The 25,294-nt window shown below is 40.9% G+C and overlaps 1 protein-coding gene across 2 annotated transcripts in view; it reads left to right on the forward strand.

Moving 5' to 3' along the window:
- The first annotated feature begins 1,636 nt into the window (after positions 1-1,636).
- KLHL14 (kelch like family member 14) overlaps positions 1,637-25,294 on the forward strand; it is a 94,907-nt gene continuing 71,249 nt past the window's right edge. For both annotated transcript variants that reach the window (XM_039463861.2, XM_074383639.1), the window contains exon 1: positions 1,637-2,670. In XM_039463861.2, coding sequence (XP_039319795.2) covers positions 1,718-2,670 — 953 coding nt within the window. In that variant the 5' untranslated portion in view covers positions 1,637-1,717. The remainder of the gene's footprint in view (positions 2,671-25,294) is intronic.

A 25,294-nucleotide genomic window follows, 5' to 3' on the forward strand; every position in this document is an offset into this window, starting at 1 on the left:
GGAGGGCTTGGGGGTGCTGCCGGGGGAGGGAGCGCGAGGGAGGGTAGGGTCCACCTGGAACAGGATGGTAAAGTGAGTCGAAAGGAGCCCAGTCCGGTATAAATAGGAAGCCGGCGATCCAGGACTGGCGCCAGGCAGGGCAGAGTGAGCCGCAGTGGAAGGGGCAGGTCCGGCGGGATCCCTCTGAGCCGGGCGGCGGCGGCGGCGGCGGCTCTCCCCGGCGGGCGGGCGCGCGGGCGGGATGCGAACAGAGGGTCCCTTTCTGCTCAGCCCTGGAAGGTGCAATTACAGGTTAAGGACCGAGCGTATCGATTTCGCCTCGCCTCCCCCGCCCTGCCCTCCTCTGCCTAGATGCGGGCGGCTCAGACTTTTTACAGAAGTAGTTCCAGGGCCGGGGGAGTGGGGGTGCCCGCGTCGGGGGCCGCTAGGGACTCTATCGAGGGGATCGGAAGGGAGCTGCGGCTGCGGGCGACGACGCTAGATGGGGCGCGGAGACCCTGCACCCCACTGCGCTCCCGCCCCCCCCCCCCCACCGCCTCATTCCACAGTCCCCACCCCTCCCCCAATACCTGCCTTCTAACTTGAACTTCTCATAGTTACTGGAGTTAAAGAGACTGCGACTGGTGCCCGGGAGGGAGAAACCTCCCTAGCTCCCGGATCCCGCTCCAAACGCGCCCCAGCAGCCCCACTTCCTCCCCTGGGTCCTTGGTGCCGCCCCGAGCTGGAAGGGGAGATAGATGCCTGAACTTCTGCCCTTTGAAATGAGGGAGACCCGGGAGAGGGGGCCGCCGGGTGGGGGTGGGGGTGGTGGAAGGATTCTCCTGCCAGGTTTAAAGGCGTCTCTGGAAAATTAGCCAAACTGAGTGGTGACGGGGAAGCCAACAGTTTGCGAAGCAGGGAAGCGGGCAGGGCCGGGTTGAGGGAAATGAGCTCGAATTGATAAGGACAGCTCCTGCCTCTGCCGAGTCCACTGAGCGGGTCCTCACCGCGCTCCGCTGCACTTTCCCGGGAGAAGAAAGGGCTTTATCTCCTCCCTCAGACTATTAGCCTAGGAGTTTCTTGGGGCAGCATGGATAATCGAAGGGGGTCCCAGCATTTGGAGAGCTAAGATTCGCCCATCCCGCACGCTTGTCGGGCTCCCGTTCCTACCCCCTCCCCCAAACTGGGCCAACCGCGAAAAGCAAAGCTTCTGGCACAAGTCGACCTGGAACCTTCGCCGTCGGTCGCCTCTGAGCTTTCAGGGCACCCCCGGCTCCCCACTCCCCAGCCTTTCCCTTCATCCGGCCCGGCATGGACACGAGCCCACGAGGTGCCTCGGCCTCAGCCGCCACTTTGCCGTCGCTGCTGCCACTGCTGTTGCTGCCAAGAGCCCAGCTGAGGTGGTTTTAGGAAAGTGAGGGACGAAGTGTGTGGGAGGTGGCGAGAGGAGTCGCAGGGAGCAGAACCGGCGCCGGGACCCCGGACTGGGCCCTTCTGGTGGCGCTCACGGATCCAGCGTCTTCGGACCTTCCTCCGAGGGTCGGGGTCCGGAGCGCGCCCGGAGGGAGCCGAGCTGAGCCTTGATTCTCGTTCTCCGCCCTCCCCTCCCCTTCACACCCTTCCCCACCCCGACCACACCCCACCCCCTCCACCACCCTGCTCCCCTCGCTCCCATCCCCCACCCCTGTCTGCCAGGTTGGAGGAGGATTTAAAGCCAGGTGCACCGAGTCAGCTCGCCATGTCCAGATCCGGGGACAGGACCTCCACCTTCGACCCCAGCCACAGCGACAACCTGCTGCACGGCCTCAACCTGCTGTGGAGGAAGCAGCTGTTTTGCGACGTGACCCTAACGGCCCAGGGCCAGCAGTTCCACTGCCACAAGGCCGTGCTGGCCTCCTGCTCGCAGTACTTCCGATCGCTCTTCTCCAGCCACCCCCCTCTCGGGGGAGGGGTCGGCGGCCAGGACGGCCTGGGAGCCCCCAAGGACCAGCAGCAGCCGCCGCAGCAGCAGCAGCAGCCGTCACAGCAGCAGCAGCCGCCGCCGCAGGAGGAGCCCGGGACTCCTTCCTCCTCCCCCGACGACAAGCTGCTGACCAGCCCCCGGGCCATCAACAACCTGGTGCTGCAGGGCTGCTCGTCCATCGGGCTGCGCCTGGTGCTCGAGTACCTCTACACGGCCAACGTGACCCTGTCCCTGGACACGGTGGAGGAGGTGCTGTCGGTCAGCAAGATCCTGCACATCCCCCAGGTCACCAAGCTCTGCGTGCAGTTCCTCAACGACCAGATCTCGGTGCAGAACTACAAGCAGGTGTGCAAGATCGCCGCGCTGCACGGCCTGGAGGAGACCAAGAAGCTGGCCAACAAGTACCTGGTGGAGGATGTGCTGCTGCTCAACTTCGAGGAGATGCGCGCCCTGCTGGACTCGCTGCCGCCCCCGGTGGAGTCGGAGCTGGCGCTCTTCCAGATGTCCGTGCTGTGGCTGGAGCACGACCGCGAGACCCGCATGCAATACGCGCCTGACCTCATGAAGCGCCTCCGCTTCGCCCTTATCCCGGCCCCGGAGCTGGTGGAGCGGGTCCAGTCAGTGGATTTCATGAGAACCGACCCAGTCTGCCAGAAGCTGCTGCTGGACGCCATGAACTACCACCTGATGCCCTTCAGGCAGCACTGCAGGCAAAGCCTGGCCAGCAGGTAGGAGACAACAAAGAGGAGGGCGGGGGGTGGGGGGGGAGAGCCAGAGAGGCCAGAGGGAAGGGAGGGGGCAGGGAGGAGGGGAGAGATGGGTGGGCTGGGCGGGAGGCTCTGACAGAATGAAAACAAACGCAAACAATTCAGAGTGTGTGGGGAAAGTTGACTTCAGAGTCCCTGAAAGGTCAATAGGGAACTGGCCTAAGAGCATCCCCAAGCGCTTCAAAGCCCAGGTTCTAGATATCTCCAGAGCCCTGAACATGGGAGCTGTGGACTCAGACTAAAATTGACAGGCAGGTGGGGCCAAAGGCCAGGACAGCTAGAAGTGTAGCTTTGGAAGTCTCTCCAAGCCCGCCCTTTCTACAGATGGGCTTGCTCAAGAAAAAGAATCCTGTGGTGAGGAATGCTTACCCCACCCCTCCTCAGTTCTGCCTTGGGTGAGCAGAAGAGCCCAGGCTACGCTTGCAAAGGAAGGCTCTCATGGTCTTGCTGTAACACACTCAAGCTTTTTCTTCATGACTGGGATCTGCTCCCTGTGGATGTCAGAGCTTCAAAATGCTTTGTCTTTTAGAGTCACTGTTGGAAATGCTGGTATCGTGTGCCCAGGCAAACTTCTCTATGTTGTGGAAAGCCTTTCCTTTTCACTTTTAAAGGAGAGTAAAGCAAGAGATTTCAAGGTGATGGGGTGAATCTTTCCTAGCAACTCCCATTTCAGGGAGGAGTGCAGTTGAAAATTGAGATGGGGGAATGGAGAGGCTTCTAGCTCCAGTTGGTCTGTGTGCTTGCTCACCAGTGACAAAGAAGTTGGGAAGTTGTTGCTGCTTCTGTTGATGCTAGTTAGAAATGTGGCTGTGTGTGTTGCAAGTAGGATTTCAGGGGAGAGAGAAATGATGTCTTTTTAAAATGCTGCTGAAGTAAAAAGGTTGTAGGAATTGACAATCGTGTTTTATTGGCTCCGATTTTAAAACCATTTTTAATGAGCCCTAGCAAAGGGTTTCGTTCTCTTTTTAGAAAAGAGAAACAGTATCCTCTCTGTTTCTCATGGTAAAACATCATTATTCCCGATGCCCAGCTACTCTAGCCTAACCACCAAAGTATTACATTAGCAGAGTACATGGTTTGAAAACCTGCCAGGGCATTTTCCCCATTTAGAATGATATCTAAAGGATGAGGTCTACCTTGTGCAGCATTATAGAATTAAATTTGTGTGTGTGCACGCGCACGTGTGTGTGTGTGTGTGTGTGTGTGTGTGTGTGTGTGTATTTTCCATTATGCTTCCACCAGACCTAGGTAACTAAAGTTTCAATAAATGGAAGATATTCTCTACACTTTTTTAGGCAGCCCTAGTGTTAAGGAGAGGCCAACAGAATGCATGAGAAATCTTGAACTTGTAATAAAACCCTGTAAGTTGATTTTTCTAACATCTGTGGGAGATGAGTTAATGAATCGTGGTGTCAAAAATGATACTAGGACAATAGAATAAACAACAATCTAAATCCCCATGTGCTTTAACAGGGAGCACAAGAGGCTAATGAGGGGAAAAAAATGAAATGTGTTTTTATTTTATTGGAATTTTTCATTTGTCTAAAGATCAAAATGGCAAACTCAGTGTGATGGGCAATGGGCACTGGTGATTAATATTCTGTCATTTAAATTTTTATCACTTTTAAATGACCTACAAGTATACTTACTTCATTTAGCATATATCATACATAGTCAGTAATTCAGACAACACAGTTATGGTCCTGAACATACATTTACTCATACTTTTGAAAACATGTATAATCTAGTATAAATTCAGAAACCCAGAGGGATAATAAAATTAAGATTTAACTTATTCTAAGAGTAATTTTGGCAGATGAGCTTTATAAATTTGATCCAGTAAATAATTTCTGAAGCCCTCAATGCACTTTTATCTAATAGGTATGTCTTAAGATTTAATGTTTGAAGAGTTGACTTTCAAAATGCAAAATCCATTTCCCACTTTAGTCTAGATTCAGCACACCAGCTAGGGCCTGCTGGCTCTGTCCTGGTGGATGGCTGAGATACCAGTCTGCCTGGCTCCGTGACGACACCTTCCAGCTTCACTGGGCCACATCATTTGAAGGATATGTAGTGGTGTCTGACCACTAAATGCTTACAAGTGTCATGGTTGCTGCAAGAATCTGATACTTCTGCAGTAGGAAGAAAACTGTATTTTATTTTAAAAGAGGAAGATATAGAAAAGAAAATACATAGCTCATATGAACCAATCATTGACCTCAACATAATATAATTTAGGCTTTATTCCATTATTAGTAAATGCAGCATTTTGAATTTACAGACTAATTACATTATTTAGTTCACAGGAAGAATGCCAAAATAACCATGAAGTTCCTAACTTTAAAGTAGACAAAAATGCTATAAGTTGCAACCAACAGTATTAAATCAGGCCATTTATTATAGCATAAGTATAACATAAAAATATTTCCTCAGCCTTACATGTAGTTTAACAGGGGGATAAATGTGTTAACCAATTGTTTTTGAGATTACATCACTTTTACTGAAGACAATTGAATAGAAAGACCTTGTGTTTATTACTTTTTATCCACCTGTGGTTTTTAAACTATAAATATAAAAGAGCTTCTTACATTCAGAGAGGGAGATGAAAAATTAAAATTGATCAGTCTTTTGGAATAAGTACAAAATATGAGAAAATAGAAAACTTCAAAAGAGAATTTACTTGTTTAAGAATATATGTTATCTATAGAAAGTAGAGATTAAAATAATCATACTTTAAACATTTTAAGGATTATTAAATAATTTTGAATCTTTGTTAAGTCTAGAAAAGTAAAGGAACCCAAGCATAAAATCTTTATACAAATCCTCCAATTAATTTAAAATGCTCCCTCTTGTTGCTTGGTTTTTCTGAGTGTACCAGTTGCACTCAAATTCATATTCCATTTTACCAAACTAAACACAAGGACAATGAATAAAATAAGAAACTTATCACTCTGTATTCAAATATACACATAAGTAATTTCAGATAAGACTAGACAAAGGATGTAAAGCTTCAGTTAGACAGGAAGAATAAGTTTTAGTGATCTATTGCAGCATCAAGGTGACTACAGTTAGTAAAAAAAAAAATTGTATATCTCAAAATCGCTAAAAGAGTAGATTTGAAATATTCTCAACATAAAAAATGGTAAGAAGGTGAAGTGATGGATTATTAAATCAGCTTGATTTAATCTATCTACAAGTCAATATTAAAATCATCTAAAGCATAAAAATTTAATTTCATAAAGTGACATATGCAGTGTTTAGTACATTAAATGTAAGTAACAGAAGACCTGTAGTCTAAATTTAGCTAAAGCAACCCAAATACTTTCTTTTTTTTCTTTTTGAAATGTTAATTCATAATTTAGAAGTTATCCCAAATAAATCAAATTAGACTAGATATTAACTAGATAAAATTAACTGTTTTACATTTTCATTGCACCTCACACAAGGTAACAAATAAATAGTTATTAAAAGTTGAATGAATTAAGATTATGAAATAAGAAGGGCTCAGTGTTGTACTTCATCAATACATTAATCTCTATTACTATTACACATAACAAAAGTTTGCTGAACCTTCTCCAAGAAAACACCTTTAATAGAAATACATTGATAAAAGTAATCATGTTTTTAAACATTTAACAACTACCTATTAAGTCCTGTGTAGAGTCTCTGCGTACTTTTAAAGAAATTATATTTTGTAAATAATAGGAGACTACCTAAGATTTCATTTTCTACAAAACATAGTCTAAAGATTTCTTATAAATTAATGTGAAAATATATTTAAACATCAAGGGTACTAATTATCTATCTGCTATAATGACTCGGAATAATTAAAAAGCCATTAAATTTCCAAATAAACAGTTTTGATTCCTGGCTTTGGTGCTTAGAAAATGTTTCATTAAATGTAGAACAATATTTTCTATTGGTTCTCTTTCTAAGAACGGAATAATAACCTTAACAAAGCAAACTAATCTTGTATCCATGCATTCTCTAAATTGTTACTTCCCTTTATATCAATTCGATACCCTCAGATTAGAAATTGTTAGGTAGTTAAATTTTGTATCAGAAATTATTCAACCATTCAGAATACAATTTGTTTATTATCTGAAACAGGATCATTGAGTACAAAATTACATCAACAGGTATGGGAGTCAAATAGTTACATCCTACAATCAGAAGGCAATTAAAAAGGATACAAATGCATAGTATTGACATAGAGGACTTATTGCCAAAAGTGGACATTTTCCACTTTTAATTCATGCTTGTATTTTTCATTCACTACCCAAGCTAATTCTAAGTATCTCAATTTTCTTAAAACACAGTGAAAAATGTGTTACCTTATTTACAACTGCTACTACATGACAGGTGATGTTGGAGCACTTCACAAACATTAACTAATTGAATTCTCAGAACAGCCCAAGGTATAGGTACCATCATTAGCCACATTAGATAGATGAAAACCTGATGCACAGAGAAGTTAAACATTGCTCCATGATTGCACAGCTGAACCCAGGTAGTGTGGCAAGTCTGTGTTGTCATTCACAGTGTGCTGTTTTTTACTATCATTCCCCAAATGCTAGTCAGGCTGTAATCTAGTAACTGACTGAACACTTATATATAGACTTAAGGTTTTCCTTTTAAAAAGAAACTTGTGAGGGTTAAATACTAATGTATCTGACTTTAAGAAAGGTGGGAGAGTTGTTTTTCCAGGCCAGGGTTCAGCAATATTTTTTTTCTATAAAAAGCCATACAGTGTTTATTTTTGGCTTTGGGCTCACAAGGTCTCTGTTGCAAGTACCCTATTCTTCCCCTGTAGTGCAAAAACAGCAAAGCACAGTACAGAAATGAATGGGCATTGCTGTGTTACAGTAAAACTGCATTTATGGACACTGAAATTTCATATAATTTTCACACTATGAAATGTTATTCTTTTAATTTTTTCAATCACTTAAAAATGTAAAAGACATGCTTAGCTTTCAGGCTATATAAAAATAGGAGGTGGACTGCATTTATTCTGTGAGCCACGGTCTGCCAATCCCTGTTCTAGGCACTTGGAATATATCAGTGAAGAAAATGGACAAAAACAATTTGCCCTTGTTCTAGTGGAAAAAATCCCCATTAGTCTTCATCCTTCCAGTTGGAAAGAACTCAAGTCTAAATAATTCTACCATGCTAAGTTAGAAGTTAATTTTTCCAGAATATGACTTAAGGATTTGAATAGTGATCCTTGGAAGCTAAATAGTGATTAATTAAAACAATGGATGAGTTTCTCATGTTTTCAAGCATACTCAATATAAAACCTCCTAATGTAGAATGGTCATCATTATTCAGAAGAGGCTTAAATATTGTTTAGATGGTATTTTAATCATTTCAAGTAGGAAATCAAAGTAGGTGAGTATATTCAACACACTCTTCTGAGATTGACAGGAACATATTCAGCAAACGAATCCAGGCAAAGTAATCTAAACTAAATGAACATGAGAACAATTATTTTTCTAAGTGTCAATCTGTATCTCCAGCTGCTTTGAGCAACGGGCCTGTGTTATCATAATTCCTGACTTCGGAGTGGATCAACTGGATTGAGTATGTCTATAGATCCTGTCTACCTTTTCCAAAGTGAACAACCTCTGGAGGAATACTTACCCCATCATAAGTTTGCCCTATGTGTCTGTCTCAGTCCCCACTAGACAGTGACTTCTCTGAATATTTATAAACAAAGCACTTAAATCAGTGCCTGACCTTAATCCAAAAACCTGAGTTCATTACAAATTGCTCTTGGTCTTTAATATACTTGAGATAGACACTTATGATTGGCTCAGTGTAGTGTGAATCAACAAAGCTAATGTGCAATAAAAATATAGGTAATTTTCAAGATGATTACACATATGCAAACATACACACAACCTGTTTTTTGCCAATAATAATAGTAGCTATCACTGATTGAGGAACTACCACAAGCTTGACTTATCACTTACAGTGTTTCTAATCTTTTCAGCACCCTTTCAACCTTGTTAAAGATTAGAAAACTGGGACTTAGAAAAGATAAGTAATTTACCCAGTCATCTGAATAGTGTTGAGTCAGAGGTCCTTATCACCTGGGGAATATCCTGCCTTTATGAGTGTGTATTGGAGATGTGGCACCTATAAAAGCGAAGCTCTGATCTACACCTTCCACTTCGGTTTTACCATACCACAGAAGTCATTAAAAGCCCTTGCCATCTTCTTTAAGCTGCTCAACCAATGAAGAATGACGGAAAGGCATTGGAAAGCCAGAATTCTATCCTTCTGGTCTACAGCACTTATTATTAATTCTGAATTAAGGGGCTAAATAATGAAAAGTTGCTGAGATTTGGCACTATGATATTGAATTACTAAAAAATAGAATGAGCCAATGCACTTTAAATAAAGAAAAGAAAGAAAAGTAAGAATTTTCAGTTTAACTATGAAAAATAACTATTAAAAAACTCCAAAACTTTGAAGCTTGAATTTGAACCAAAAGTTGTTTTCCCTGGATTTCTGTGCACTGGAGTACTAAAGGGGTGTCAGATTTGTTTTTGTGACAGTAAAAAACTATTAATGTTGGTGATACTTTTAGGTGATTAAATAATCAGGTAGAAACTGGAATTATAAAAATGCCTATATATTTTAATAGCATAAAATAAGGCTACTCTTAGTTATTCTGTTTATATTTTGTTTCAAGAAAATCATTTTAGCAATTGTTAAGTCATAAATATTCGTCTTCTCATATTCACTTAGAATTCAGAAAATATGTTCATTTTTCATGTCCTTTCCATTAATTTGGAAGATAATTCACAATACATGAATTACAAATTATAATTTCTTTAAAACGAAACAAAACAAAAACACTGTTTTGATATGGGTAGGAGGATGACATAACCAGAGAAAGGCTATCTGTTGTAATATAGATGATATAGTGAGTCTGTTCATTTTACTGTAAATAGCAGAGAGGTTTATCTATTCACAAATAATATTCATGGAAATAGGATTAGAACTATTTGCAACATTAGCATTAAAACAAAAAGGTACTAGGGAATGCTTACCATAATAAGAGAAAATACAGGGCAATGAGAAAAAGAAGAAAATCAAGAAGTAACAAAAATCCAAGGAAACATGGGTTATCAAGTTATTAAGAATGTGAACTATCTTAAAAAAGGAAGAAAAAGGAGATAGGCAAGAAGGTTCTAAAGATTGGAAATTAGATGTTCAACATTTACAAATTAAGATAAGTACAAATCAAGAAATGCTTAAATCATGGCATTCCCAACCTTACATAATTTAGAGTTACAGACAGAGTTCCATTAAAAAGAAAAAAAAAAGTCGGTTCTCAAAAGAAAGAAAATATTTCACAAGAAAAAATGTCAATCACAGTACTGCACCACCTATATTACATTCAGTTCAATAATTATGTATGTGTAATCTGAGTTAATAAGATTTTTAAAAAACCCATCGTTGTTAGGCAATGCAATAGTTTCAGAACTGTCAGAGTTCAAAGGGGACAGCCTGTTATGTGAATATAAGGAGACAAAAATATAACTTCATTTGTTGCAAAATCATCTTAATTCCCACTGTAATTTGATCTGGCAAGAGACCTGAGAAGCAGTGAGAACATCAGGACCTCTGAGAGATTTCTAAAAGCATGTCCATGACTCTGTCACACTGATAGTGGAAACTTGGAGTGATACATTGCTATTTGCCACTAATAAGTTGTGCTGTGGAATATCCCCCAAATTTGTATTGAGCATATATATGATACATCATGCGCTGAGCTAAGCTCTGAAATACAGAGTTGAACAAGGCAGACACATTTCTGACTGCATGCAATTTACAGAAAAAAAAAGAAAGAAAGAAAGAGTAAATAACGGCACAAAATAATCACACTGGCAATACATAATATACAAGAGAAAATTGTCATGGGCTAAGATACCCTATAACAGACAGCTGTAACCTTATCTGTGGGACTGGAGAAGAATTTCTTTGCAGAAAAGTTATAAGATGAGGCTTGAAAGGTGAGCTATTCTGAGTAATGGGCCTGAGGAGAAGGCAAAGTAAGCAATTGGAAAGGCAAAGCTGTGAGAAGACCACGTGCAAAAGCTCCCAGGCAGAAAAGAGCTTGGTACCTTCCAGGAACTAAAAAAAAAAAAAAAAGGCATGTGTGGATACAATTGTGGCAAGAGGGGTTGTCCAAATCATAGAGGAAGTTGTAGGCCCTGCTAAGGATTATTTACTGCATAGATACATTTTATTTTATTTTATTATTTTATTTTACTTATTTTTGAGACAGAATCTTGCTGTGCCACCCAGGCTGGAGTGCAGTGGCGTGATCTCGGCTCACTGCAAACTTCACCTCCAAGGTCCAAGCAATTCTCCTGCCTCAGCCTCCCAAGTAGCTGGGACTACAGGCGCCTGCCACCACACCCTACTAATTTTTTTATTTTTATTAGAGTTGGGTTTTCACTATGTTGGCCAGGCTGGTCTTGAACTCCTGACCTCATGATCTGCCCACCTCAGCCTCCCAAAGTGCTGGGATTACTGGCTTGAGCCACCACACCCAGCCATATAGATACATTTTAAAATGGGAAAACCAGCAGGTTTTTCAGTTGAACTGAAAAAAGAACCAATGCTAGTATGGAAACACTGCTGCTTTTGGAATCATAAATGAATGGCCTGGATCCGCATTAGCCGAGTCCCGCAGTAGTAAAATGGGTTAATAATTATAGTTCTAAATACTTCCCAGGGTTTGGAGAAAGATTAGCTGAGATTGTAGAAAAACTAAACATAAAATGCTGTTTTAAATTTGTATGTTATTAATTTTAAAAGACACATTTAGCAAAATTAACCTGAATGCACTTTTGCCTCTCAAGAAAACACCGGGACATATTCATGATATCATTGATAGCACAGAAATAGTCAGAGACTGTTAACACCAGAAGAATGAAGTTGAAGGGAACCAAAGGTGAAACCAAGGGCATCAGAAGAAAGTAGTAACATTAGAATTTTCGACAGCTCTCAGCAATTTATATTTCATTCTTCAAAAGGGAAATGAGGGCTGGTTGAGTTATAAATGTCTTTCGTCTCTTCCTTTCATAGAAGAGAGTTCCTCTTCTTTTTAATCTCCTAACCTTAAGCTTAGAGAACTTCTTTTCTGCTGCTCCCAAAGCCTTTCACATGTACACGTCTGGCTTCTTTGCTCCCAGAGCGCCTGTGAGGAGTTTGGTAAATTGCACCTGCACAAGGACTCTGAACTTCTTCAGAGCTCAGCTGGGCCACCGTATGGAGCCTGGCTCACTGGAGGCTGCAGAGAAGTGAACTGAAGAATTACAGTCGGTTTCACTTCCCTGCCTTATGTGCCTTCAGGTGCCTCTGAAGACAGGCGAGGCCAATGAAATGGAGAAGAGGAGGAAGAGAGGAAGCAGCAATATCTGAGAAAAAAAAGTCCTTGAAAATGTAGAGGCATTGTTGAAAAATATGGAGAGATGGGTTTGTGTGTGTGTGTGTGTGTGTGTGTGTGTGTGTGTGCAGTCCACTTGCATATTGTTCAGTGCTCGTTTCAAATTTTCTATAGAGTGATTTCTGAGATGTGTGTTTATCAGATAAAGGTCTGTTTTGAATGTTAGGATCAGGATGGGATGGTCCACAATTTACAGTCTGGCACTGAGTGGGGAATTATTGAGCTGGGAGGGTCAATTTGTCACCCAAAATGAAAATAGTCATATTTGTAAATTTTGCTTGGAACAAAACAACAGAGTGCTGTGTGGCTCTGATTTTGAGCACCCCTCAAAACCAATCACATCAGAGCATCCTATGCAAAACAATAGGATTCAAAGGAGGAATGTAAACCTGTAAGTCAGAGAGGGAAACTTTGAAGGAAACACTTTAATGCTATCAGGTGTACACTAGGCCCTCACCACTTTCTATTTCATATGCATTAACAGGAGTTCACTGATACAGTGAGAGATCCCAGTCAGTATGGGTGTATTACAGAGGCAGAAGTGTGTGCCCAGTAGCACAGATGAATTTGGTGGATTGGTTACTATAGCAACTGTGCCACCATTGTCAGTGGCAATTCCTGTAATCTCCCTTTTCTAAGCATTTACTCCAAAATGATGAGAGAGAGAGAGAGAGAGAGAGAGAGAGAGATATTATAATGCAGATATCTTAAACAGCTGTATTGTGTAATAATTAAGACCTGAAAGTTAGACAAATGCTAGTTTAAATCTCACCTCTACCACTTACAAGCTACTTCTCCTTGGGTAATTTGCTTAACCTATTTTCAGATTCCTTACCTATAAAATGCACATCATAATATTCACTTCATTAGGGCAATTCTAAATGTTGAAATAATATATGTACATCACTTAGTATAGTACCTGGCTATGAATATTCAATGATTGATAGCTTTGATTTTTATAGGAATAGTTCCATTTATAACTTGTTAGGGCTTCTACCTCCATACAAAATGTTTAGAGTTGAATTTCTACAGCATGAGTCCTGACGGTGTTCTGATAATGATTATGCTTCTCCTGAAGCATTACCCATTATAGTCATCATTTTAAGCTCATGTTCATTTTATCCACCTTTAGTGGATGTACAGAGCCCGGGCCAATCCTGGAATTTTATTCCATCCTTTTGATCTATTCACACAATCAGAAATTCTAGAAAACCTATGGTAGTTTCACATTGAACAGCTCTATTGAGATGCAATTATCATACTATACAGTTCACTCACTTAAAGTATATAATTCAATGGTTCTCAGTGTATGCACAGAGTTGTGTGGCCATCACCACAATTTTAGAACATTTTAATCACTTCCTCCCCCTAAAACCCATATTTGTTAGCAGTCACCAATCATTCCCTCATCACCACCATCATCCTCCCCACTCTCAGCCTTAAGTAACCACTAAGCTACTTTCAGTCACCAGAGATTTGCCTATTCTGGACAATGCATATAAACAGAATCATACAACATGCGGGATTTTTTGAATGGCATCTTTCATGTATTGTGTTTCCAAGGTTTATCTATGTTGTCGCAGGTAATAGTACTTCATTTATTTTTATGGCTGACTAATATTTCATTGTACAGATGAACTACATTTTGTTATTTATCCATGGACATGTGGGTTGTTTCTACTTTTTGCTATTATGAATAATAATAGCATTCCTATACATTTCTATACAATCCCTGAGCATTCCTATACAAGTTTTTGTGTGGACATATGCTTTCATTTCTCTTGGGTATGCATATACCTAGGAGTAGGAATGCTGTCTCATATGGTATTTCACTTAACATTAAACAAATATTTAACCTTTTGAGGAACTGCCAGATGGTTTTTCACCATTTTACATTCACACCAGCAGTTTCTGACAGTTCCAATTGCTCCACATCTTCACCAATATTCATCTTTTTCATTATAACCATCTAAATAGATGGGAAGTAGTATCTCATGGTGGTTTGTATTCCCTTAATGGCTAATCATGTTGAGTATCTTTTCATGTGCTTATTGGCCACTTGCATATCTATTTTGAAAACTGTCTCTGGGCCTGGTGGTGCATGCTTATAGTCCCAGATACTCGGAGGCTGAGGCAGGAGAACTGCTGGAACCCGGGAGTTTGAGGCTGCAGTGAGCTATGATAGTGCCACTGCACTCCAGCCTGGGCAACAGAGTGAGACACCATCTCTAAAGACACAACAACAACAAAATACAAAAGAGAGAAGGAGATTTATGCAAGCAGAAAATGTAGAAAACCCGTAGTAGATTCACACTGAATAGCTTTATCGAGATTCAATTCAAATTCTTTGGCCACTTTTTTTTAGTTGTGCTATTTGTCTGTTTATGATTCAGTTATGAATATCCTGTAAGCATCATAGGACTTCTTGTGGTACTTAGATCACAGCTGGGGCTACCTTCTGTAGGAATACTCTATTTGAAAAAATGAAAAGAAAATACATGCAGATATAGAGTGAAAAAATTCTCTGGATACTTTTATCTGACATATATGACGATTATTCAGAATCTCAGTATTTGGTGTGGCAGAGGAAAATATCTGTGATTGATTTTGTTATTGTTTGTTTTTCTCTTCATGTGATCATTTTGGCTTTGTTGACCTGGGCATCATATTTCTCAAATGATAGTCTGGACTTGGATAAGCAAACCTTTCATTTCAAGGCAAATACTTTCATCATTTGAGTTATTTGCTTAAATTTTTTTAAGACACATAAGAAATATTTTTTCAAGCAATGTTAATACGATAATTATCTTAGGAATATAAGGTGAAAGTTTTTTGACTTCCAAGACATGATAACTGATAAGAAGCACTATAGAAAAAGAAGAAGTACTGCATGGCAAAAGAAAACAAAACAAAAAAACAGCAACTCTCAGTTTAAAACATTCCTTGTGAGGATCAGCAGGAAACAGCAAAGCACAGGATTTTTAGTCAAGGCTGAGATTCAATGGAGGGCTTCACCACCCATATCACCAAGCAGATTCTGACACGAAAAAGCTAAATTTATCGTGAGAATAATGTATGTGGTTTCATCTTTCCTTTGCTACAGTCTCTTGGCAGTTTTCCTTAGGGACAAAAACTGCCGCTGCTGCTGCTTTTGAAGAGAAATTACTTTTACTTCTCTTAGTAAGTTGGGTACCGTTACTTCACTGTCGCTTCTAGTGTGTGGATATGGAAGATTGGCCAACAAATTGTTTCCTGGGCTTAATGTTTATGCTGCTAGATAGAACAATTTCTATTTTGGTTATGTATCTTTATGAACAATCAAATTCTTGCTTTCTCTGAAAAGATTTACATCTCTGTTACATTAGACAGAAGACTGAGCCACCATGACAGCTCTGAGTGCAAGGTGGTAGGGATTGTAGTGTGGATTTCTTTATATTTCAGGGAAACAAGGTATTATCAAAAGTATGTGATAATTTGACAGTTTTTAGATAGCATTTTCAACAAATTCCAAGAATGCAGAAAACCTCTAGAAATTAGTCACATGTGTTTGTCTTTGGAAGACCTCTTCTTCCCTTGGCAGAAATTTTAGTCATGTAGAGAAGGTACCTAATGCTAGGAAGTCACTTCAGAATACCTAGAATCCTGACAAACTTCAATTGGCATTCTCATGATCAAAACTGAAAGGAGAAAATAGGCACTGCAAAACTGAAATATTTAAATACCACCCTTGATGCACTCAAATAAATTCAAGGCTTGGGATTTTTCCAGGGTTAAGGAGGAGCAAACGAAACCAACAGCAAGTAGTCTAGGTGAAAATCTATCCCAGGACCTCTTGTGAAGGGAAGAGCCGCTAACGCCTTCCATCAATGTAATCAAACTGACAGTCCAACTTCCAGGAAACAGTACTTTTTTGTTTTTGTTTTTGTTTTTTTACCTATTAATAGAAGGTATAATCTCACCTTAGAAAGATTTTTTGGAAAGTGTTTCACATTTGCGTGTGTTTGTGTGTGTGTGTGTGTGTGTGTGTGTGTGTGAAGGAAACTCTAAACACTGAAGTTTCTGAGTGGCTTAAAAAAATTTTAATGGCCCCGATTTCTGGTGGTTGGAAGTTTAAGATCAAGGTGCCAGCAGGGTTGATTTTTGTTGAGCCCCTCTTCCTGGTTTGCAGACAGCTGCCTTCCTGCTGTATCCTCATATGGCCTTTTCTCTGTGCTTACATGCAGAGAAGATCTACTGCTGTCTCTTCCTCTTCTTACAAGGACACCAGTCTTATTGGATTAGGGCCTCACCCTTATGACCTCATTAAACCTTAATTACCTCCTTCAAGGCTCTATCTCCAAGTATAGTCACATTGGGTTTTAGGGCATCAACAATGAATTTGGGGGGAACACAGTTTAGTCCATAACAAGGGCCAATACAAGGACACAAAAATAGAAAACAAGGAAATTAACTGAGCTATTACTTTCAACTAGATCCATGCAAGCAAAGTTACCTAGGCGGTTGAACAGTTATCCAAGTCAGCAGTGTTATTAATAGCTCTTCCAGTAATGTAAAGCTAGTAGAGAAAAAAATGTGGATCTTTTTTCCTCAATTCTAGAAAATCTTGCTTGCCTAGACCAGTAGCTTTTTAAAAAAATCAACCATAGAGATTTTTAACAAAATATATCTTCCTTAGCTCCACTCCAGAGGTTCTAAATAAATTGATCTGAAATGAGGTTCCAAGAGCCTGCATGTTTAGCAAGCATCACAAGTAGTTTTGCTAACAGTAGATTTTGGATCACATTTTGAAAATCATGAAAATAGTTGCTTCTGTTTTTTTAATTTGCTACATATCTATAAAAGATAGGAGAAAATAATGATAGTAATTTATGAAAAGATAAGTTAGGGGAAATTTTGTTGCAAAATTAAAAGAAATCTGATTAATCGATATGAGAAAAGGGGAAATGAGTCATAGGGAAAGTTGTTGAAATTACCAAATTCTGGAGGATTTATTTCCTAGAGATGAAATTTGTGTCCCTACTGCACTAGAGAATTTACAGAGTAATTCAAGCCACACAGTATAGCGTCCACAATTCAGCTTCAGAGAATATGGTAAACTCTTCAGAATAATTTGTTGCTGCAAGTTAAAGACCTGATAAAGAAAAGAACATTGCTCTGGATTGGCTGATTGGGTGGGTCTCAGAGACTTCTGTGAATGCTTTTTCCAGTGGGGGATGATCTTGGAGGGCTTCCTAGACACCGTGGAGCCCTCCACCTGGGATTCATTGTAGCACCATAGTCCCTGGAGGGTTGGTGATACAGCAAAGAATAGAAAGAACTAGCTCCATAGCCGGGCACGGTGGCTCAAGCCTGTAATCCCAGCACTTTGGGAGGCTGAGGAGGGTGGATCATGAGGTCAGGAGATCGAGACCATCCTGGTCAACACGGTGAAACCCCGTCTCTACTAAAAATACAAAAAATTAGCTGGGCATGGTGGCACGTGCCTGTAATCCCAGCTACTCAGGAGGCTGAGGCAGGAGAATTGCCTGAATCCAGGAGGCAGAGGTTGCGGTGAGCCGAGATCGCGCCATTGCACTCCAGCCTGGGTAACAAGAGCGAAACTCCATCTCAAAAAAAAAAAAAAAAAAAAAAAAGAACTAGCTCCCTACAAGGAGACAGAGGAAAAGCAGAGGAAGCTAAGAGATTCCATTTCACCCACAGCAGCAGGGTGTCCCTAGGCAGGATCCCAAAAGCCACACCTCATTGTCTCCACAGCACACACACCAGGCAGGGCCTGCCTCACTCCCTTGCTGCAGATCTACCCCAAAACAAGGAAAACCTTCTTTGATCTTTACCCCAGGATGATTTCATAGCATTTTTCTTCCCCTAAAAATAAATGTTGAGTCCTTTTAGAAGGAATCCACTGAAACTCCCTTCTTGAAAATGTGCACCTATTTGTCACCATGAATACTCCAGGAGAAGCCTGGAGAAATCTATCCTGTTACAAACTTTTCTCACTGTCTCCCTGCGTGGCCACTCCCGCAGTGACTCTCCCACTGGAAACAGCCTGGTTGGCAGGAAGCTGGCTCCAGTTCCTCTGAACGAGCCTCACAGTTTCCCCGTGAGGAACCTCTCCCTGGAGTTAGAGTAATGAATGTAATCGGGCTTTCGATCAGAGGCTGTTGTCCCTCTCAGCATCATCTTGAATGGCTGAACTCCTTTCTTCAGAATGTCATGCTGCTGTCAAAATATTCATTTGTGCCATTATGTCCCACTCTCTCAGAGGCATAATTTTAATGGAAAGATGTCGCATCCTTCTGAACTTGAATTTTCTTTATTATTTTATGACCTTGCTGTCTTTCTGCACTTTTTCTTCTGCTGGAGGTGCCAAAGTTTCCTTAGGTCAACAAGTCACTCTTATCTCTTCCAAAAGCCAGCCAGACGGGAGGGAGGGAGAAAAAGAGAGGGCGAAGTCTCAGTAATGAGATTGGCTCTTAGGAGGCAGTAAAGTCTAATAATTGGGTTTTATTTGGAGTTCAAATGCAGGCATTACTTACGAGTCCATCACTAACCTGAGAGTGATGCTTTATCTCCTTTCGTCAGTAGACTATACAGAGCTTGAATGGCTCCACTGTAACAGGCTGCATAGAAAGAGAAGAGCTTTCTCCTGTCACACACATATTGTTGTCCCCATCAGCTTGCTCAGTAGCAAGCATCTGTGTTAGAGAGCAGCAGGACCCTGCATCCTACTTGCAGGCAGGAGGATTAATCTGAGAGCTAATGCTTGCCACAAAACTTCCTCACAGGGATGTGCGGAGGATTAATGAGATGCTATTTCCATTGCAATTTATGCTCTTCAGAAGAAAGGTGCTAAGTACTAGGTATTAGAATTAGGGATTATATAGGTAATCAAGCAAAGAAGATATTCAACTGCTTCTAGTTACTAAAGGAAGCTTTAATCTGGGAGGTGAGGAAGGGGGAAATGCAGTGAGTATAAACTTGGCTGAAAGCCATTGTTCCTCATGAAGCAAAGGACCAAGAATGAAGTGCCAAGTGCTACGTATAATATAAAGATAAACCCGTCCTGATCCTTGGGGTGGGCTTTATTTCATGGATTCAGATAAAAGTCTTAAGACTTTTTTGTTATATCAGCCTCTGCCATCACCAGCCAGTCTGCAAGTTTGGTGCCTAGAGGAATGTGGTAAAAGCATAAGCCAGCCGCCCTCACTTCGTGTGAGAGGACGTGGTAACATTCTAGAGGAATTGTGGAGGACCCATGGGAGCCACAGGGGTGGGATGAGAAGTGAAGTGCTGGGAAGATGGTTAATTAAAACTGTAATGTGTAAAGCTACATTCTGTAAATATGTTGATCTTCACATGGTCACACAGACAGGAAGTGGCAGAGTTGGAATGTAACAGGTTTTTAGAGCTTCAGATATTCAAGTCCTGGTTTCTGCCATTTATTATAGTGTGTCCCCAAGTAGGATTTATCCGCCACTGGTAGTGAGACAATTTCAGATGGTACATGAGAAATCATTGTAACATTTATGATAAGTTAGGTATTGTTATGTTTTAATGTGTGTTAGAGATGATTAACCCACGAAGCCCATGATTTAGTAAATATAATTGCTTAGAACCATGGTTCTCAATACTGGTTGCATGTTATTAATAGAATCACTTGGAAAACTTAAAACACACACACACACACACACACACACACACACATACACGCACACACACACGATGCCAGGTCTCAGCACAGATCATTGAATCAGAATCCCTGAGAAATTCTGATAGCTTATAAAAGCTCCCCCAGCCCACATTGGGAACCACTACAACAGCCTGGGATTTTTAAGAAGGCACTTTTTAAGTGAGCAGTTTTAAATGAAATATTTAGTAAATAATTTCAAAGTGTGTAGATACGGCAAAACTAATGAAAGTCCTCTGTTGCACTGGTAAGTGAAGTTTGGTAAACATTATACTCTACCATGGTAGTCTGCCATTCTGTGAGGCAACACTAGACCTAAAGGACAAAAATAAGTAGAGACATCAAAGAAAAATGATGAATGTGATAATGTAGCAAGAGAAAGACTGATTATTTGGACATGCTCAGGCAGAGATAAAAGGTGGAGTATCTGGGGCAGTACATAGTTAAAACAGCAGCCTAGATTTGGGAGTTGGTTGATATGAAGGTCCTTTCCCCAGTATATAGCTCTCTAACTTCCACCTTGTGGTTCAGAAATGTCACTTTTTCCTTTTTCCCAGTTGCCTTTTGACACCTCCACCCCCACCGACTGAACCTCGAAACAAGTAAGGGGAAACAAGGTATAAAGAATCTATAACATCTTCCTGGATAGTGGGATTACAAGTGACTTTTAGTCTTCCGACCTATTCCTTCTTTTTTGTTGTTGTTATTTGTTTTGTTTTGTCTTTGAGATGGAGTCTTGCTCTGTCACCCAAGCTGGCGTCAGTACAGTGATGTGTTCTCAGCTCATGGCAACCTCCACCTCCCGGGTTCAAGCAGTTCTCCTGCCTCCCCTTTTTGAGTAGCTGGGATTACAGGTGCACACCACAATGGCCAGCTAATTTTTGAATTTTTAGTAGAGACAGGGTTTCACCATGTTGGCCAGACTGATCTCGAACTGCTGACCTCAAGTGATCTGCCCACTTTGACCTCCCAAAGTGCTGGGGTTACAGGCATGAGATACTATCCCAGGCCCTAGTCCTTCTTTTTTTCATCATATCTTTATGTATACAACAAGCATTTATTGAGCACCTACTATGTACTAAGCTCTTTTCGCTTTTAAGTATAGTCAGAGTTTTTTTTTCAGTGAGCACGTATTATCTTTATGATATGATCAAACAAATCTTAAAGTTACTTCCATCTTAGGAAAACTAAATAATGCACATGACCGGCCATTCTCCAGTCACCACACAGCCAGACTCTGTGTGGGACGAAGAAGGGGAGGGGGGCAAAATCAGACTCTGGAAGTAAGGTATTTTCAGCCACACCTGAGAGCCACAGAAGAGCTGTGTGAGAAAACCCTAGAGATATTTCCTGTGTGAAATGGAGGAAATGAAACCCATCCTGCAGCACTGGAAAAGGTGCTCAAGCCTCTTTTCCTCTAGTCTTTCCTCTGTTAAATGGGGATAATGATACTTTGTGTTTACCTACCTTAGAGAGGCATTACCAGGTCTATTTAAAGGCTCTTCTGATGAAAGCTGCTGTGTAATTACCAAGAAGAGCTATGATAAAGAAACCTAAATACAACAGCAAATCAGCTGGAACAAACTCTCAAGGGAGTTTACTTCTCTGGAAAATTTTAAGAGAAGGGTAGCAGCTCTCCTGGGGGAGTTTTGGGTAGCATTCTGGCTGGAAGTTTAGGGAAGGCTAGCTGACTTTCAAAGCCTCCTTCTGGCCAGGCCAGTGACGTGGAGAGGAGAGATCTACCTCTGTTTACTTCTTCCGCATGATCTGAGCAGTTTCCATCTGAAATTCCCCTTTCACATTTTTCCAGATCTGGACTCATAAACTCTTATATCCCTTAAATGAAATTCCAGGAAGACATTTACTGATAGGAGAAAAAAAAAGAGAAAAAGGGAAGAGAGGTTATAATATGATAGGCAATTGGGAATTCAATGGTTTTTAGAAGAGGACTGATGTAGTTGATTATTAATGTTTGGCTTTGCTAACATTCATTTGACAAAATATGTAGTGTAGATTAGATGAGGATGGGGGCTCAGAAAGCAGGGCCCCCACTTTGCAACAGCTTAAGGGAGAACCAACCCAGCTGAATTCAGCTGATGGCAGCTCAGATGGAATGAAGAGAAAGATTTAAGAAATGTTACAGCTCTAGAAACTATAGAATACAGTAAGAAAATGGAAGAGTCAAGGATACCATGAAATTTGGTGACTTGGATATCATAAGATTTGGTGACTACTTTAACAGAGGCAGCTTGCAGCAAAGAGAGTAAGTAGGTTATATTTATGAATGAGATCTAGGTCAATATCATTGTAGGAAGTTCAGTGGCTTTACATTTTTGTTCAACGTGCTTATGCAATCAACATTCCAGCTATTTATATGCAGTGTAACATATGGTACCTGCAAGGCTTTTAAGCAGTAAAAATTCCAAAATTCCAAAGATGAATTTTCAAATGAGTACATTGTAAAGTTAATAATTCCACATAATAATAATAGCCATTATTTATCAATTTTGAAATATATAAATGTTTTATTCCTATGTAACCCAGATTTCAGCTGGAGGCTTAACAGATCTAGTAAAGAAATTGCTACAAACCCCTATAATCCTATGGCCTGTGGAAAACCAAAACTATTTTGCTATAGTCTAAATGTTTGGGTCTGCTCCTCAAAAATTCATACCTTGAAACCCTAATCAACCAATTAGATAGTATTTGGATATGGGACCTTTGGGAGGTAATTAGGTGATGAGGGTGGAGCCCTCATGATGGAATTAGTGGCTTTATGAGAAGAGACAAGAGTATGTGCGCTCTCTCTCTCTCTTTTTCGCTCTCATTGCTCCCCTCAACATGTGAGAACATAAATGAGAAGTGGGCCCTCACTAGGAACAGAATCTGCTAGCACTCTGATCTTGCACTTTTCAACCTCCAAAACTATGAAAAATAATTTTCTGTTGTTCAAGCCACACAGTCTATGGTTATCACAGACTGAACTGACTCCCACGCCTCATGTCCGTAAATCCTTGGAGCTTGTGTTTTCCTGGCCTTTACCACCTCCCAAATCACTCCCATACATTTCTGCTGTACCTTCAGATTTGAAACTGCCCATTTACTGCTTTTATGCAATACTAAGTTATCATGAGTTTAGTAAAGTCCACTGAAATTGGGAGGACATGGGGAAGAGTCAAACTTATTTTCATTTTCCACAGCCTCTTCCTACTGCATTATGTTGCAAGTATCAATATTTCTCCCTTCAGTGTGCAGAGACATTTGTCTTTCAAGGTGTCAGCAGCACAAAAGGCCTTTCGTTCTCTGGAGGGACTGGCTTTCCAAGGTGGTTTTGGTTTCAAGTAGAAGGCATTTATTTTCCTGTTACCCCCAGATGACTTTATTTAACCCTTACAACATTCTTGTAAGAGGATACCATTATTCCCACTTTACAGATGAAGCAACTGAGGCTTACAGCCAGCCCAAGGAGATAAACGTAAGACAAGGCAGAGGATTTAAATCCAGGTCTGATGACTCTTAACTCGAAATTAACTTGGCTTCTGAAACATGGCATAATGATTATGTATTCTGGATCACTTTGTTACTTCAAAACTGCTTTTTTTTTTTTTTAATCAAATATCTATGTTTCAAAAACATACACTCCCAAAGACCCTGTGTAGAGAATTAAAGTAAAAATCCCAGTGATTTAGTATTTCGGAAAGAATGAGTTAGCATAATTAACATATCAAAACAACTGAAGTACAACTCTTTATTATCTTTAAGTAATAAAATTTGGATGGGGACGTAGGCCACCTGCTTGTCAAACTTGCAAATTACATAAAGGAACAGATAATACTGATGATGAGGAGGATGAAGATGAGGAGAATAATATTGATAACTATGAAGATGATGACGATGATGGTGGTAATAATTAGCATTTATTTAGCACTGTTTTAAATACTTTACATATATTATGTCTTTTAATTCTGAAAATTAAAGATACCTATGCCTTAGGTCTTGTTAGTGTTATCCCTATTTTATAAATAATGCCAAAAAGGGGCAAAGAGACCCAGCACAGTGGCTCACACCTGTAATCCTAGCACTTTGGTCGGCTGAGGCCAGAGGATCACTTAAGGTCTGGAGTTAGAGACCAGCCTGGTCAACCTGGTGAAAGCCTGTCTCTACTTAAAAAAAAAAAAAAAAAAAAAAATTAGAATTAGCTGGAAATCTCTTGACCCCGAGAGGCAGAGGTTGCAGTGAACCAAGACCACACCACTACACTAGCCTGGGCAACAGAGCCCACGCTTTCAAACAAACAAAAACCGAGGAGCAAAAAGGCCAGCCCACGTTCACTTAGAACTGCTGAAACCAGGCATATCACCTTAGCTAAGAGGTGTACACCCATAACAACTAGACTACTCTGCCTCAGAGATTGTGATGGCTTCCGTAGATGTCTCCACTAGGGTGGAATTAAGTACCACGATGAACAGGGAATTACTTCTCCTGTTTCATTATTATCTCCAATCCTTAGAGCACCACCTGGAACATAGTAGGAACTCAATTAACAATTAACAATTGCTAACTGTAAACGAATTGTCTAAATCAGTAGAGGACAAAAATGTTAAAAATAGTCATGCATAACTGTTTAAAATATCTTAATTAGAAGACATATAGGATAGGAAAAACTTGGCTTGAAAACACCTGTTTTTGTTGTTGATGTTGTTTCCAAAAAGATGTATATTAGTAATCAGCTAGAAGCTGAACAGGGACCCAACACTGCACTGTGACTGCTAAAAGACTACTGTGATTTTAGAAAGCATTTAAACTGTTATTTTAGTTTTCTTTAGTCCATGGCCTGTTAGGAACTGGGCCGCAGAGTGGGAGTTGAGTGGCGGGAGAGGGAGTGAAGCTCCATCTGTATTTACAGCTGTTCCCCATTGTTCACATTACCACCTGAGCTCCACCTCCTGTCAGATTAGTGGCAGCAACAGATTCTCACATGAGCGCAGACCCTATTGTGAACTGCCCATGTGAGGGATCTAGCCTGCAGGCTCCCTATGAGAATCCAATACCTGATGATCTGTCACTGTCTCCCATCACTCTCAGATGGGACTGTCTAGTTGCAGGAAAACAAGTTCAGGCCTCCCACTGATTCTACATTATGGTGAGTTGTATTATTATTTTATTTTTATTTATTTATTATACTTTTAAGTTCTGGGGTACATGTGCAGAACATGCAGGTTTGTTACATAGGTATATATGTGCCATGCATCTGTCACCCCGTCATCTGCATTAGGTATTCCTCCTAATGCTACCCCTCCCCAACTTCCTCACCCCTTGCTATCTCTCTCCTAGCCCCCCATCCCCCGACAGGCCCCAGTGTGTGATATTCCCCTCCCTATATCCGTGTGTTCTCATTGTTCAACACCCACTTATAAGTGAGAACATGCGGT

The sequence above is a fragment of the Saimiri boliviensis genome, chromosome 13, assembly GCF_048565385.1.
Source record: "Saimiri boliviensis isolate mSaiBol1 chromosome 13, mSaiBol1.pri, whole genome shotgun sequence".
NCBI classification, from domain to species: Eukaryota; Metazoa; Chordata; class Mammalia; order Primates; family Cebidae; genus Saimiri; species Saimiri boliviensis.